The 13,059-nt window shown below is 47.0% G+C and overlaps 1 protein-coding gene across 2 annotated transcripts in view; it reads right to left on the minus strand.

Annotated features, from left to right (window-relative positions):
• Positions 1 to 13,059, minus strand: part of COPG2 (COPI coat complex subunit gamma 2) — a 621,430-nt gene that overhangs the window by 93,627 nt on the left and 514,744 nt on the right. For both annotated transcript variants that reach the window (XM_069629620.1, XM_069629619.1), the window contains one exon: positions 12,564 to 12,662. In XM_069629620.1, the coding sequence (XP_069485721.1) occupies positions 12,564 to 12,662 (99 nt within the window). The remainder of the gene's footprint in view (positions 1 to 12,563; positions 12,663 to 13,059) is intronic.

Here is a 13,059-nt window from a genome sequence, read left to right on the forward strand (position 1 = left end):
GGTGGCGTGATGGACTTCAACGCCATACTACAAGCAGAAAAGACTTTTTTTGTCATAGAATCGTACCTTTTGTCATCTCTATCCTGTGGGACAGTAGGGTAAGCGGATCTGCTGCTTGATGAAGTTGCTGCTTGAACGACCAGGCTCTCTGGAGTCGGGTGTTTTGATAAATATTCAGGGTCAGCCGCAGCTACCCTATACTTGGCTGACAATCTTTTATTGACTGCAGGGATAACCTCAGGAGTTTCCCAATTTGATGAAATCTTCCTTTGCAAGGCTGCATGGAAGGAGTACACAGGATCCTCCTGTGGACCTTTGTCTAGTATGTCTTTAAGGTCATCCTGTTGAAAAACAGGTGAAGGCGCAGACCAACCCATGAATTCAAAAATCCTTGCCATTAGGGTTCTATAGGGTGTTTCGGCATGTTCCCCTGGGTCTGGTTTGACAAATTCCACTTCTGGGGAAGTGTCCAGCCCACTTGCCTCATGTAATGATTCTTGTAGGTCTTTCAACCTTCTTTCCTCAGAGGTAAAATCCTCTGAAACAGGTGGTGCGGTCCTCTGCAACCCAAAGGGTCTTTCCTGGTCAGAATCCTCCCCTTCTTCATAGACTGAAGATAACCTGGGGTACTCTGACCTCGGAAATGGTGTAAAACCCATTTCTAAGGCAGAAGGAGCCAAACTCGTCATTATTGGGCGAGAAAACGTCGATGTCGTCGACGCCGATGTGACAGGCTTCGAAGGCGCCGAGAAAGGAGTCGAGAAAACTGGAAGAGGCCTCGAAGAACTCGAGAGGATCGGGATCCTACTCGAGGATGTCGTGCCGGAGGCTCTTGGTATAACCTTTGGCTGTGAAGTAGCCCTGGTTTTCTCTTTTATCGTCGTCGACGATGGCGTCGATTCGATCGATGCGTCGAAGGGATCTTCGGCGACGAAGATGGTTCCTTCTTACCCGATGGCCCATGGCGCTCTCGGGTGGACTCTTTCGCCGGGTGCGACGGCTCGCAGCGTTTCCATTTTTTTGGGTTTTTCACCCAGGGTATCACCCTCAGCTGTATTCGAGGGGGTTGAGGCCGCTTTCTCGAAAGATGCTTAGCATTTTCTTCCTGAATTCCTCACACTCAGCCTGAGAGCTGTGTTTTGTGGGGTAGGAGACCCTTTCTGGGTAAACAGAAGATGACGAGGAAGGGGATCTTTGACGTCTCTTCGAGTGTCTAGATCTCGACGAGTGGTGGGAGCTACTTCGAGACCTAGAATGGGAATGCTTTCGACAGCGAGGAGATGAATGCCTTGACTCGGCCGAAGAAACGTTCGAGGAGGTTTTGACTGACTTATCTCTCTCGAGCTTCCCCTTGCGCTCCTTCAAGGCTTTCACTGTCATGGACATGCAGTCCTCACACTCCGAACAATGGTGCTCGACTCCCAAGCAGATCCTGTGAGGATCCGTTATCAACATTTTCTTTCCGCAGTCTCGACATTTTTTGAAGCCGGACCGCGCAGTTGGTTTGGATGAAGAAGCCATCGAGAACGAGTTGGTTTTATCAAGTAAATAAGAGGTTTTATCTGACTGAACTGAGCAACGATATTCCGAGGCCTCACGAAGCGTGGAAAAATGGAACTGAACAACGGACGCTGTGCGTGGCTATTTATGGGCATGGTGACGTCAGCGCCAATACGGTGGCTGTCGAGGGACATGGACTCGGTGGACGTCGACGCACAGCGCCCTCTACTAAGAAAAAATTTCCAAGGCCAGCAAGCTGGAGACGAATTATCAAAGATAAGGAATACGTCGGAGGACACAATCCCTTCGAAATACAGTTACATAAAGAAGGTATTCAACATCACAATAAGCATCACAGAGTATTCAGTATATCACACAGTTTCTTGTGGACACTCGGTGAATAACAAAGTTTTCACTTTTTTTCTGAAACCACAGAATGAGGGTTCTGCTCTTAAAGCTAATGGCATGGAGTTCCAAAGTTTAGCGGCTAAAACAGGAAACTGTTACCCCCTACTTTTTGTAGCTTAAATATGTGAACTTTGAGGCAGTGAGTATATGAAGACCGTGTAGGTCGGTCAGGCTGGTTTCTGGAGATTTTGCAAGCAAGGTATTTAGGGGCTGAATTGGAAAGACATTTGTGGGTTAGAGCAAGGATTTTTAACGCAATTCTGTCTTGAACTGGTAGCCAGTGGGCATTGCGTCTAGCTGTTGAAATAGGGTGGGTTTTTAGGGATGTTGCGGGCATTCCTCAGTGCATTATTTTGTAGCACTTGTAGTTTTTTTATATTGCATTTGTTGGTCGTTAGGTAGAGGGCATTACAATAATCTAAGTCAGATAATATAAGGGCTCTTGAGAAGGTGGTACAGCTTTCCGTAGATAAGAACTGTCTGCAAGCATTGATCAATTTACATGTAGGCGCCGTAGCCTAGGTTGTAGCGTTGACTTGTTTAGTCAGCGTGAGTGAAGAATCTAAGTAAATTCCTAACATCTTCACATCCCTAGACACTTTAATGTTGATGCCATCGATGTTGAAGGATTTGAACTGGTTATCCAATTTTTTTCAATTTAGTTTGTGATCAAATGAGTAGTAGCTCTGTCTTTTCATCACTAAGGCATAGGTCATGAATGGCCATCCAGGCTTGAATGGTTAGGTTTATTTCATTAATCAGTTTAGTATCCCTGTCATAGTCGCCTGTGATGGGATAGAGGATTTGGGTGTCATCTGCATAGTTAGTGTAGGTGACACCCAAATTGTCTAAATTGTCGAAGAGAGGCTTGGTAAAGATATTATATAGAGTGGGGGAGACGCAAGAAACCTGGGGTAGTCCGCAGGTGACAGTGGCCGGCTCGGCCAGCGCAGTCGGTGCTAATACTCTCATGGTTCTATTGTCTAGGAAAGATTCTAAGAGGTGGCTTTGAGGGAGAAGTGGGCTGACGAAGACAGGTGATTACAAAGGACTTTATGATTGACTAAATAAAAAGCAGCAGATAGATCCAATAGTAGGAGGGGGGTCAGGTTACCTTTGTCCTTCAGTTTGTCCATTTGTGTTTTAAGTCTAGTAAGGCTGATTCGGTGCCGTGACCGGGTCTAAAGCCCGACTGCCTCAAGCCGAGGAGATTCTGGATTTGTAAGTAAGCAGCCCTGTCTAAGATTTTCAAAAGAAAAGGCACTGTAGTTATGGGTCTATGATTCATTGGTTTGTTAGTATCAAGGCTAGATTTTCTTAATAGAGGTAAGACCCAAGCATCTTTCAGATTGGTTGGGATAGTGCTCCTTTCGAATGATGAGTTGATTGGCATGGTGATGAAAGGGGCAAGATCCTTCACAGCCTCTTTGATGATGGTTGCCGGGCATATGTCACCTTGACATCTTGATGGTTTCAGGCTAGTTATTATTTCCTCTACTTCTCAAGTAGTGACAGGGGCAAAGTCAAATAGACTACAGTTGTTAGAGGGCGAATCCTGTGGCTTTCGAAATTGTATATCGGCTGGCAGGCTACATTTTTTTGTTTCTATTTTAGTTTGCGATATGTTATCAGGTAGTGCTTTTTGTATATTTGCACATCAGGTCGCATCTTTGGTGCTAGTTTCTGGTGGGGGTGATGGGGTTTCTAATTCTATGAGGATGATGAATAATTCTTTTGTTCCAGAGTTAGCTTTTGTGATTCTGACATTATAAATGTCTCCTTTAATCTGGAGGATGGCTGTTTTGTAGCTTTGGAGACTTTAGAGAATATTTCTTTGTTCAGGTCTGAGGGGAGCTTTTTCCAATTAGCTTCAGCGTTTCTTTTTTCATTCCTCTAAGTTTTGAGATTGGAGGTAAAACATTTATTGAGGTAAGCAAAAGGCTGGGCTTTGAGCATTTTTACCAGCGCTACTTTGTCGATAGCTTGCCATAGAGTAAGGTTTTAAAGCTCCACTAGTGCAGATAGGTCCATGCTCATGAAGGTTGGATGCCTCGTGATAGGTTCTAGAAGAGGTAGTAAATTCTCTACTGTGGGGTTAGTTATTTCTAGTGGAAGCAGGAAGTGCGTGTAGGTTGCTGGAGTTCGGTAGAGGGCTATCCTTGATAGTGAAGTATGACAATGCATTACTTACCGTAAAAGCATTTCTGATGGTTGTACCTGCTTAGATTCACATGCTGTGCATAGGTCCGACATCCAGTGGTCACTGCGGAGTATTGCATTTTGTTTTTCGTAGTCGAAAAGGGGACGTCGACAAGGCGTGTCTGTAACACTATCCCTATAGTGACGTGTGTTGTACCCACAATCCCTCACGCGTCGAGGTCCCTCTGTTTATATTTTTCTGCCCTGAGGGAGCCTTCTAGACGTGAGTGAGTACAGAAAAGAGAGAAATATAGAAAAAGGATGTCTATGTTCCTTCCATCCAAGCGGGGAGGAAGGGTGGGCGCATGTGAATCTAAGCAGATACAACCATCAGAAATGCTTTTACGGTAAGTAATGCATTGTCTTCTGATGTTTGTTAATCTGCTTAGAATCACATGCTGTGCATAGACTAGTGAGCAGTACCCGGAGTTGGCGGTGGGTTATGAGAAGGAACAGTAGAGAAAAGATGTCTTAATACTGCCTGTCCCGCCTGGGAGTCAGATCTAGAGTGTGCATCTAGACAGTAGTGTTTTGTAAAGGTGTGCACAGAACTCCAGGTAGCCGCTTTGCAGATGGACTCAAGGGGAACATTTGCAATGAATGCTATGGACGCCCCCGTGCCTCGAGTAGAATGTGCTCTTGGCCTAAAGGGCAGTTCTCTCTTAGCAAGCGTATAGCAGAGAGTTATGCATTGAACAATCCATCTAGAAATAGTGGACTTTGAAACTGCATCCCCTTCTCTTCCTGCTGCCACCGAGACGAAGAACTGATTAGTCTTCCTCAGTGGTCTGGTTCTTTCCATGTAGAACATGACCACTCTGCGCACATCTAGTGTATGCAGAGTTTTTTTCTCCCAAGTTGGAAGGGTTTTGAAAGAACGCTGGTAGTTCTATAGACTGGTTTACGTGGAATTTTGAGATGAATTTCGGAGCAAACCTTGGGTGAGTGCGTAGAACCACTTTATCTTTGTGAACTGTAACAAAGGGGTCTAGAACAGAAATAGCCTGTAGTTCACTTACTCTCCTGATGGAGGTGATAGCTATTAGAAAAGCAGTCTTAAGAGTGAGGTCTTTAAGAGATGCTTTGTGCATGGGTTCTAATGGTGAGCCCATGAGTTTGGTAAGTACCACGTTAAGGTCCCATCCGGGAGCTGGATCAGCTATTGGGGGGTGTATTCTCTTTACTCCCTCCATGAAGGCCTTTATAACAGGGATCTTCCACCACGACACTTTGAGTTGGGAAGTGGTGTATGCAGAAAGTGCCGCTAGGTGGACTTTAATGGAATTGAACACTAGACCTGAATCCAATAAATGGGTCAGGTATAGAATAATATGTGTGGGAGAGCAGTCAATTGGGTTGATGCTCTTTCCTCTGCACCAAATGACAAATCTCTTCCATTTGCTAGAATAGCAGTGGCGAGTGTTAGGTTTTCTGGCTTCCCTGAGGATGTCCATGCATCTCTGTGGGAGCTGTAGATGTCCAAATTCTATGATCTCAGGAGCCAGGCTGCTAAGTTCATGTTCTGGGGGCATGGATGCAGAGTCCTACCCCTGTCTTGTGACAGCATGTTGTACGGGCAGGGGAGTTTCACTGGGGGAGATAGAGACATCTCCATCAAGTGAGCGAACCATGGCTGTCGGGCCCACATTGGGGCCACCAGTATCATGGTTACTTGTTCCTGGTGCATCTTGTGCACTACCTTGTTGAGAAGGGGAGTCGGGGGGAAAAGCGTAAACAAATCTCCCTGACCATTGAATCGACAGACCGTTCCCCTTGGATTGGTTCTGGGGGTACCTGGAGGCGTAACTTTGGCATTGTGAGTTCTCCAGGGTTGCGAACAGGTCTATTTCTGGGAACCCCCATTGCGTGAAGACGTCGAAGACGATGTCTTCGTGCAGTCGCCATTCGTACTCTTCGGGCAGGGGGAAATCTCTGCCGAGTTTGTCTGCCAGCAGATTGAGTTCCCCTGGTACATGTTGTGACAGAAGGAACATTCTGTTTGAGAGCCCACTTCCATATGTTTTGGGCCAGTTTGGACAGTCCTGGAGAGTGGGTTTCCCCCTGCTTGTTGATGTAATACATGGCTATGGTGCGGTCTGTAAGGACCATCACTGTCCTGCCTTGTAGGTGTTCCTTGAAGGCTTTTAGCGCCTTGAACACCGCTAGTAGCTCCAGAAGATGGATGTGTTTGGATGCTACGTTCGGAGTCCACTCTCAGTGAGCAGTTTGATGGGATAGGTGAGCCCCCCATCCTGTGAGGGATGCGTCTGTGGTTGGAGTGGCTTCCGCCGCGGGTGTGGCAAAGGGTTTCCCTTTTTCTAGGTTTTCTTTTGTCCACCACCGTAGCGAGAGAACTAAGGCCTGCGAGACCACCACTAGGTCGTCCCATAGTCCGCTGGCCTGACACCACTGGCTGTTGAGCCACTCCTGCATTGGGCGCAGGCGCGCGTGAGGTACCAAATAAATACACAACGCCATCATGCCTAGCAAGCGCATTGCTTTGCGTACCGTCACCTCTCGACCGGTCACATATTGAGGGATCTGAAACAACATGTTTTGGACCCTCTCTTTGGAGGGGAAGACGAGGCCGTCCTTTGTTTGAATTAGAGCCCCTAGGAATTGTTTGATTTGGCTGGGGTCTAGGCTGGACTTCTTTTCGTTGATGGAGAAGCCCAACTGGAACAAAAGGTCTACAGTCTTTTGGGTATTGGAGAAGCATGTTTTGTAAGAATCCCCTGTTATGAGCCAGTCGTCGAGGTAAGGGTAAACTGGGATGGACAACCTGCGCAGGTGGGCCGCTGCCACTGCCAGTACCTTCGTGAATACCCTCGGTGCTGATGCTATGCCGAAGGGTAGCACTCTGAACTGGTAGTGTTTGCCCTCTATCATGAACCGGAGGTATTTTCTGTGCGCTGGCAACATTAAAATATGAAAGTATGCATCTTTCATGTCCAATGTTGTCATGTAATCTCCCTGTGATAGCAGTGGGATTACTTCCTGTAGGGTCACCATACGAAACTTTTGGGGTTTGATGAACTTGTTCGCTGGGTGCAGATCTAATACAGGGCGCATGGTTAGATCCTTTTTGGGTACAAGGAAGTACACTGAATAAATACCTTCCGTTACCTGAGATAGAGGCACGACCTCTATGGCTCCTTTTTCCAGCAGTTGTTGTACTTCTTGTAGAAGGATGGCAAGATGTTCCGGTGACATGCGTCGTCCCCTCGGGGGTTTGTATGTTGGGGAACTGTTGAATTCGATGCAGTATCCGTGGGCTACGGTGGAAAGTACCCAGCGGTCTGACGTTATACCCTCCCATGCTGGCAGAAAGGATGTTATCCGGCCCCCAACCGGTGTTGCATGGGAGGGGACGCGAATCTTCGCGTCACTTGGTGTTGTTAGGGGCTTGGGAACCTCTGGGGTGGACCCTCGCCCTCTTCCTTTGCCCCGGCGCTGTCCTCTTTGGCTGTACTGGCCACTATTGGTCTGGAAATTGGTGGCAGGGTACTGTTGCTGCTGGTTTTGTTGTTGGCGTTGGCCACGAAAAAAGCGTTTGTTGCCATAGCCGCGCCTGGTAGAGGGCTTAGAGATTTGGTCAAGAGTTTTGATAGTATCAAACTCTTTTTTAGCCATCTCCAGAGCCTCATCCACCGCTTTCCCGAAGAGGTTTGAGTCTTCAACAGGTTTATTTATTAAAGACGCCTGTGTCTCCGGTTTGAACCCCGAGTTGCGCAGCCATACATGTCGTTTTAGGACTATTCCCTGAACTAGGGAACGTCCCGCAGTTTCTGCCGCATCCAGAGAGCTCTTTACAATACTCTGGTTGACCTGGGTTCCTTCGCCTGAGCCGCCGGGTGTCGTCTCCGTAGCAGAACCGTAGTCCAGTAAGCGGAGCATGTAATTAAGAATGTGTGATTGAGTACATTCGATCGAGTTTACATTTTTTGACTGGCACCATATTTCAAATCTTTTCCATTTGTTAAAATAACAGTGTCTGGTGTTTGGTTTGCGTGCCTCCTTGAGTATTTTCATACACCTTTGAGGTAGATTTAAATGGCCAAATTCTGTGACTTCAGGAGTCAAGCTGCCAAGTTCATGGATTGAGGATGTGGGTGTAACGTTGACCCCCTGTGCTGGGTGAGCATGCTGAAGGGGCACAGGAGTTTGATTGGATTGTACATCGCCAGTTTGCGCCGAAGTGGAAACCAAGGTTGTCTCGTCTGTATAGGAGCAACTAGTATTAGTGTCACTTTTTCCTGGTATATCTTGTTCACTATCCTGCTCAGTAGCGGTGTTGGGGGGAAAAGCGTAGGCACATTTCCCTGACCAGTTCATCCACGGGGCGTTCTCCTTGGATCCGGGTTGGGGAAACCTGGATGCAAAGTCTGGGAATTGGGTGCATTGGCTTGTGGCGAACAAGTCTAAGGGAGGACAGCCCGAGAGGGAGAAAATATCTACAATATTTCTGCCAAGCTGCCACTTGTGCCCTTGGGGTAGTGGATCTCTGCTTAATGAGTCCGCCAGAGAATGGAGTTCCCCTAGAACATGTTGCGATGTTGGGACATGTTCCACTTGAGTGCCCACTTGCACATTTTTTGTGCTAGCCTGGCCAGACCTGGAGAGTGTGTGCCCACCTGCTTGTTTATGTAAAACATGGCAATGGTGCTGTCCGTGAGGATTTGGACTGTCTGAACCGACAGCTGCACTTGGGAAGCTTGCAGGGCATTGAGCACTGCTAGTAGCTCTAAGAGGTTTGTGAGAGTTTGGGCTGTGATACTGGTCCACAGGCCATGTGCTGTGCGGTGAAGGTAATATGCTCCCCACTGGGTGAGAGATGCGTCTGATGTAACAATTGCTTGCACTGTAAGGTTGTGAAAAGGCCTTCCCCTCAACAGATTTTCCTTCGTCCACCAGCGTGGTGCTTGAACTAGGGTTAGCGAAACAACCACAAGATCCTCACTGACCGCTTGCCTGAGACCACTGTTTCGCTAAACATTCTTGCATTGGGTGCATGCGCAACCGTGCGTGCGGAGCAGGTAAATGCATGAAGCCATCATCCCAAGCAAACGCATTGCTTTGCGTATGATTATTTGGCGAACGGCTTGATACAGAGTTATTTGCAGCAGTATGTTTTGCACTCTTGACAGAAAGACTATCCCCTCTTCTGTCTTTATGACGGCTCCTAGAAACGGTTTTGTTTTGCTTGGAACAATACTTAATTTTTTCTTGTTGATTGATAATCGCAATTGGAACAAAAGATTGATTGTTCTTTGTGTATTTTGCTTGTAAATTTGGGCGGACTCCCCCGTTATCAGCCAGTCGGCAAGATAAGAGTACACTGGGATAGATTCTCTGCGTAGGCGCGCTGCCACTACCGCTAGTACTTTGGTGAACACCCTTGGAGTGGAGGCTATGCTGAAGGGTAGCACCTTGAATTGGTAGTGTTTGTTTGCTATTTTGAGGCACAAAACTTTTCTGTGCGCTGGGAACATTGAAATACAAAAGTATGCATTTTACATATCTAAGGTTGCCATGTAGTCCCCCTGTTTTAGCAGTGGAATTACTTCCTGTAGCATTGTCATGCAGAATTATTGTGGCTTGACATGACAGGTGTTTGCAGTGCGCAGGTCTAGGACAGAGTGCATTGTCAGGTCTTTTTTTGGCACAAGGAAATAAATTGAATAAATACCCTTCTTTATCTGGTTCACAGGGAAGATTTCTATGGCGCACTTTAGTAGCAGTGCTTTCACTTCTTCTAACAGGATGCACTATTCTTCCTGTGCAGTTTGTCTTTGCCTTGGCGGGTGGATGGCTGGTGTTTGTATTAGCTCTATGCAATAGCCCTCCACCACGGTGGAAAGTACCCACTTATCCGACGTGATCACCTCCCATGAGTGGGTAAACTGAGAAATATGACCTCCTACTGGAGATGCTTAGGAGGGGTTGGGCCTCCTCTTGAGGAGGAGGATCGGGAGCTTCTTTGGCCACTTATTTGAACTCCCCCTCTGCACAAAGTGCTTGTTAGTGAGTTGACCAAGGGATTTGAGGGTGTCGTATTCCTCCTTTGCGCTTTTTAATGCGTCTTCAACTGCTTTGCCAAACAATGCGTTGGGCTTGATAGTCATGTTTAAAAGGGTAGCCTAGGTCTCCAATTTGAAACCTGATTGACAGAGCCATGTATGGCACTTGATTAGTGTACCTTCTGACACAATCCGTCATGCCTTGTCTGCTGCTTCTATGTTACTCTTAATGATGCAGCTTGCTACTTGCTTCCCTTCAGCGATGGTGTGTAAGAGCTGTGTTTTTAGGGGCTCCGGATCCGAGTCTATTTGTTGTAAGATCTCGTCCCACTTGTGGCAATTGTAGCTGGATAATAGCGTGTTATTATTAGATATTTTTATTTGATAGGAAGCTGAGGAAGCTACTTTCTTAGGGTGTAGTGTAGTTTCTTACTCTCCTTGTCGGGAGGGGCTTTGGCAGAGGCTAGGTGTGTTCCTGCTCTCTTTCTTGTGGTTGTGACTACTAGAGAGTCAGGCTTTAGCTGTCCCCTAATGTATAAAGGGTCTGAAGGGGCTATATCTAAACATCTTTTTGATGCGTGATCTTAAGTGTTCTGCAGCCTGTAAGAGCAGGGCCATTGTACTGCAGCTGGTTGTCTACCAGGGAGTCAGCCACAAGTTTGTCGGTGGGATCTGGGGATTGGATGATGTATACGTCATCATCATCATAGTTTTGGTCCAAGTCCTCTGTGACCCCTTGGTCTTCTGGGTCTGAGCCAGGGTCATGTGAACCTTGAGTGTCATAATGATGTGTGTCTTGACCTGCTTCTTGATATGACGAGATAGTAGCTTGCCTGGCGTCTAGGCGGTCTCTCTTGGCAGCAGGATGTTTGCTTGCTGCCTCTTCCGAGGGGGTCCCTGAAGGTGGTGGAGTTGATCTCGGTGTACATGAAAAAATGTATGAAACTGGACATTCTCCTCATGACCCTATCAAATTGTTCTGGGGTCCACTGAGAGGAGCTTGGCAACACTGAGGGAGCAGGTGTAGGTGGGGGTTCTGGGATAGGGGTCTGTTTATGATGCGTTGGCCCTGAAAGGGTACCCTCAGGGGTAGAATAATCCCTACTCCTTGTACGTTGTGACTTTGGGGCTTGGGGAGTCAAAGATTTAGAGATTTCTGACGTTCTGATCTCCAGTAGTGTGTCAGGGACTTGCTATTTAATGAAGTCGGCCAATTTAGAGTTTTCGCCGGGGCCGTCGACGCGTCTTTTGATGCCTGGTCGCCAGAACCGGGGGACTTCCCAGATTTGGACGCAGTGTCGGAAACAGACTTCGGCGTCTGTTCCGGGGGCCTGTCATGTGGCGATCGCCACCGCAATGGCCCAGAGGACAGGAACGTTTGAACCTTCCCTTCGACACCACACGTGGCCTATCGGTCGACGACGTGGTTGACTTTCGCCGTGGGGCATGTGCTTGGTGTGAACTAGGGGTGCCTGAGCCGCCGGGTGTCGTCTCCGTAGCAGAACCGCCAGCCTGCATGTTGGATTTGAGGGCTCGCACGCAGGAATCTATCAGATTCCCATTGCCGCCGGCATCACTTAGGATGCGGACGCTTCAATCGCTGGAGGTCTTGCTGTCCTTTAGAGTTTTCGGCCTAAACAGTATGCACGACTTGCACTGTTTTTCAGCGTGGTCCCTAGGAAGGCAAAGGTTACACACTCAGTGTGAATCCTTCCAGGGAAACTTCCTGTTACAGGAAGGACAACATTTAAAAGGAGTGTTTTCCATAGTGTATAAAGGTGGCAGCCTGGCAAAATATATGGAAATATATGGGAGTGTAGGGGAATATACATTCTCTAGGTGAGATGGAATATGACCCTCCCCCCCACTCTCCCTACCGTGCAGAGATGAGGCCTGTTGGGGCCTGGAAGGCTGCAGACAAAGTTTGTTGATACCGGAGTTGTTGCTGTCGACGGATGGTCTTGTCCTTGAAAGCCGTTGCCAGAGATCTTGCGGTGTACGGTTGACGAAGGACAGAAAGAAAAACTAAGTTTATACTTTAATAAGTAATGGCATCAGCAAAGAAGGAACTCTGCTATGCGTCCGACTACGATGGCAGAATTTTTTTTTTTTAGGGATCTTGACGCGTGAATGTCCATGCGTACAGTGGCCGTTACACTAGGGATAGTATTACTGGCATGCCCCGTCGACGTCCCTTTTTGAGTTTCGAAAACAAAAAATGTAATACTCTGCAGCTACCACTAGATGTCAGCCTATGCACAGCATGTGATCTAAACAGATCCACAAGCCTCAGGAATATGGTTTATAAAAAAAGAAATTGTTAAAGAAATTATAAATTGAGATTGTGGAGTGCATTTTGCAACTTGCTTGCTTTCCCTCTGCGAACATCAAAGGTAAGAAACGGTTACACGTGTAGATCCTGGCACAGGTACTCACCAGCAAGATATAGGGTATGCGAGTTTTTGTTCTCAGGCACTTTGTCCGACCTCTCACACGGTTGCATTCCAAGGAACTTAATGATGTTGTTGACTGCCTCTATGATATAAAAACAAAAAGGCATGAAGTCTGGATCAACAAATTGCTAGGCAATCTCCAAAGAAGGTTGAAGATTTCTAAAGCGCATGAGCAAAAGAGGAAGTGCTTCATTAAAACCAGCCTTAAAATGACTATGAGAAAGAACGTACCATCTGTTGGTATGTGTTAAAGCAGCAGTTTACTTTTATTTTGTACAGCACCCACATTGCAAACCTGCCTCTAGACACTAAAAAGCAGCAGTGCTAGGTAACAGGAAACATCAGAAGGTTGATGCAGCGGAGGACAAAAGTGGTAGGTTCTATATGTTGAAAGAACCTATTCCAAGCAACTTGTTAGGAAAGTTTTCTTTTTGCAGCTTTTTGACTTCTTTCAATGGGATCCCCACTGATTGACTACT

This window comes from Ambystoma mexicanum, chromosome 12 (genome assembly GCF_040938575.1).
Source record: "Ambystoma mexicanum isolate Mex_15411 chromosome 12, UKY_AmexF1_1, whole genome shotgun sequence".
NCBI lineage: Eukaryota > Metazoa > Chordata > Amphibia > Caudata > Ambystomatidae > Ambystoma > Ambystoma mexicanum.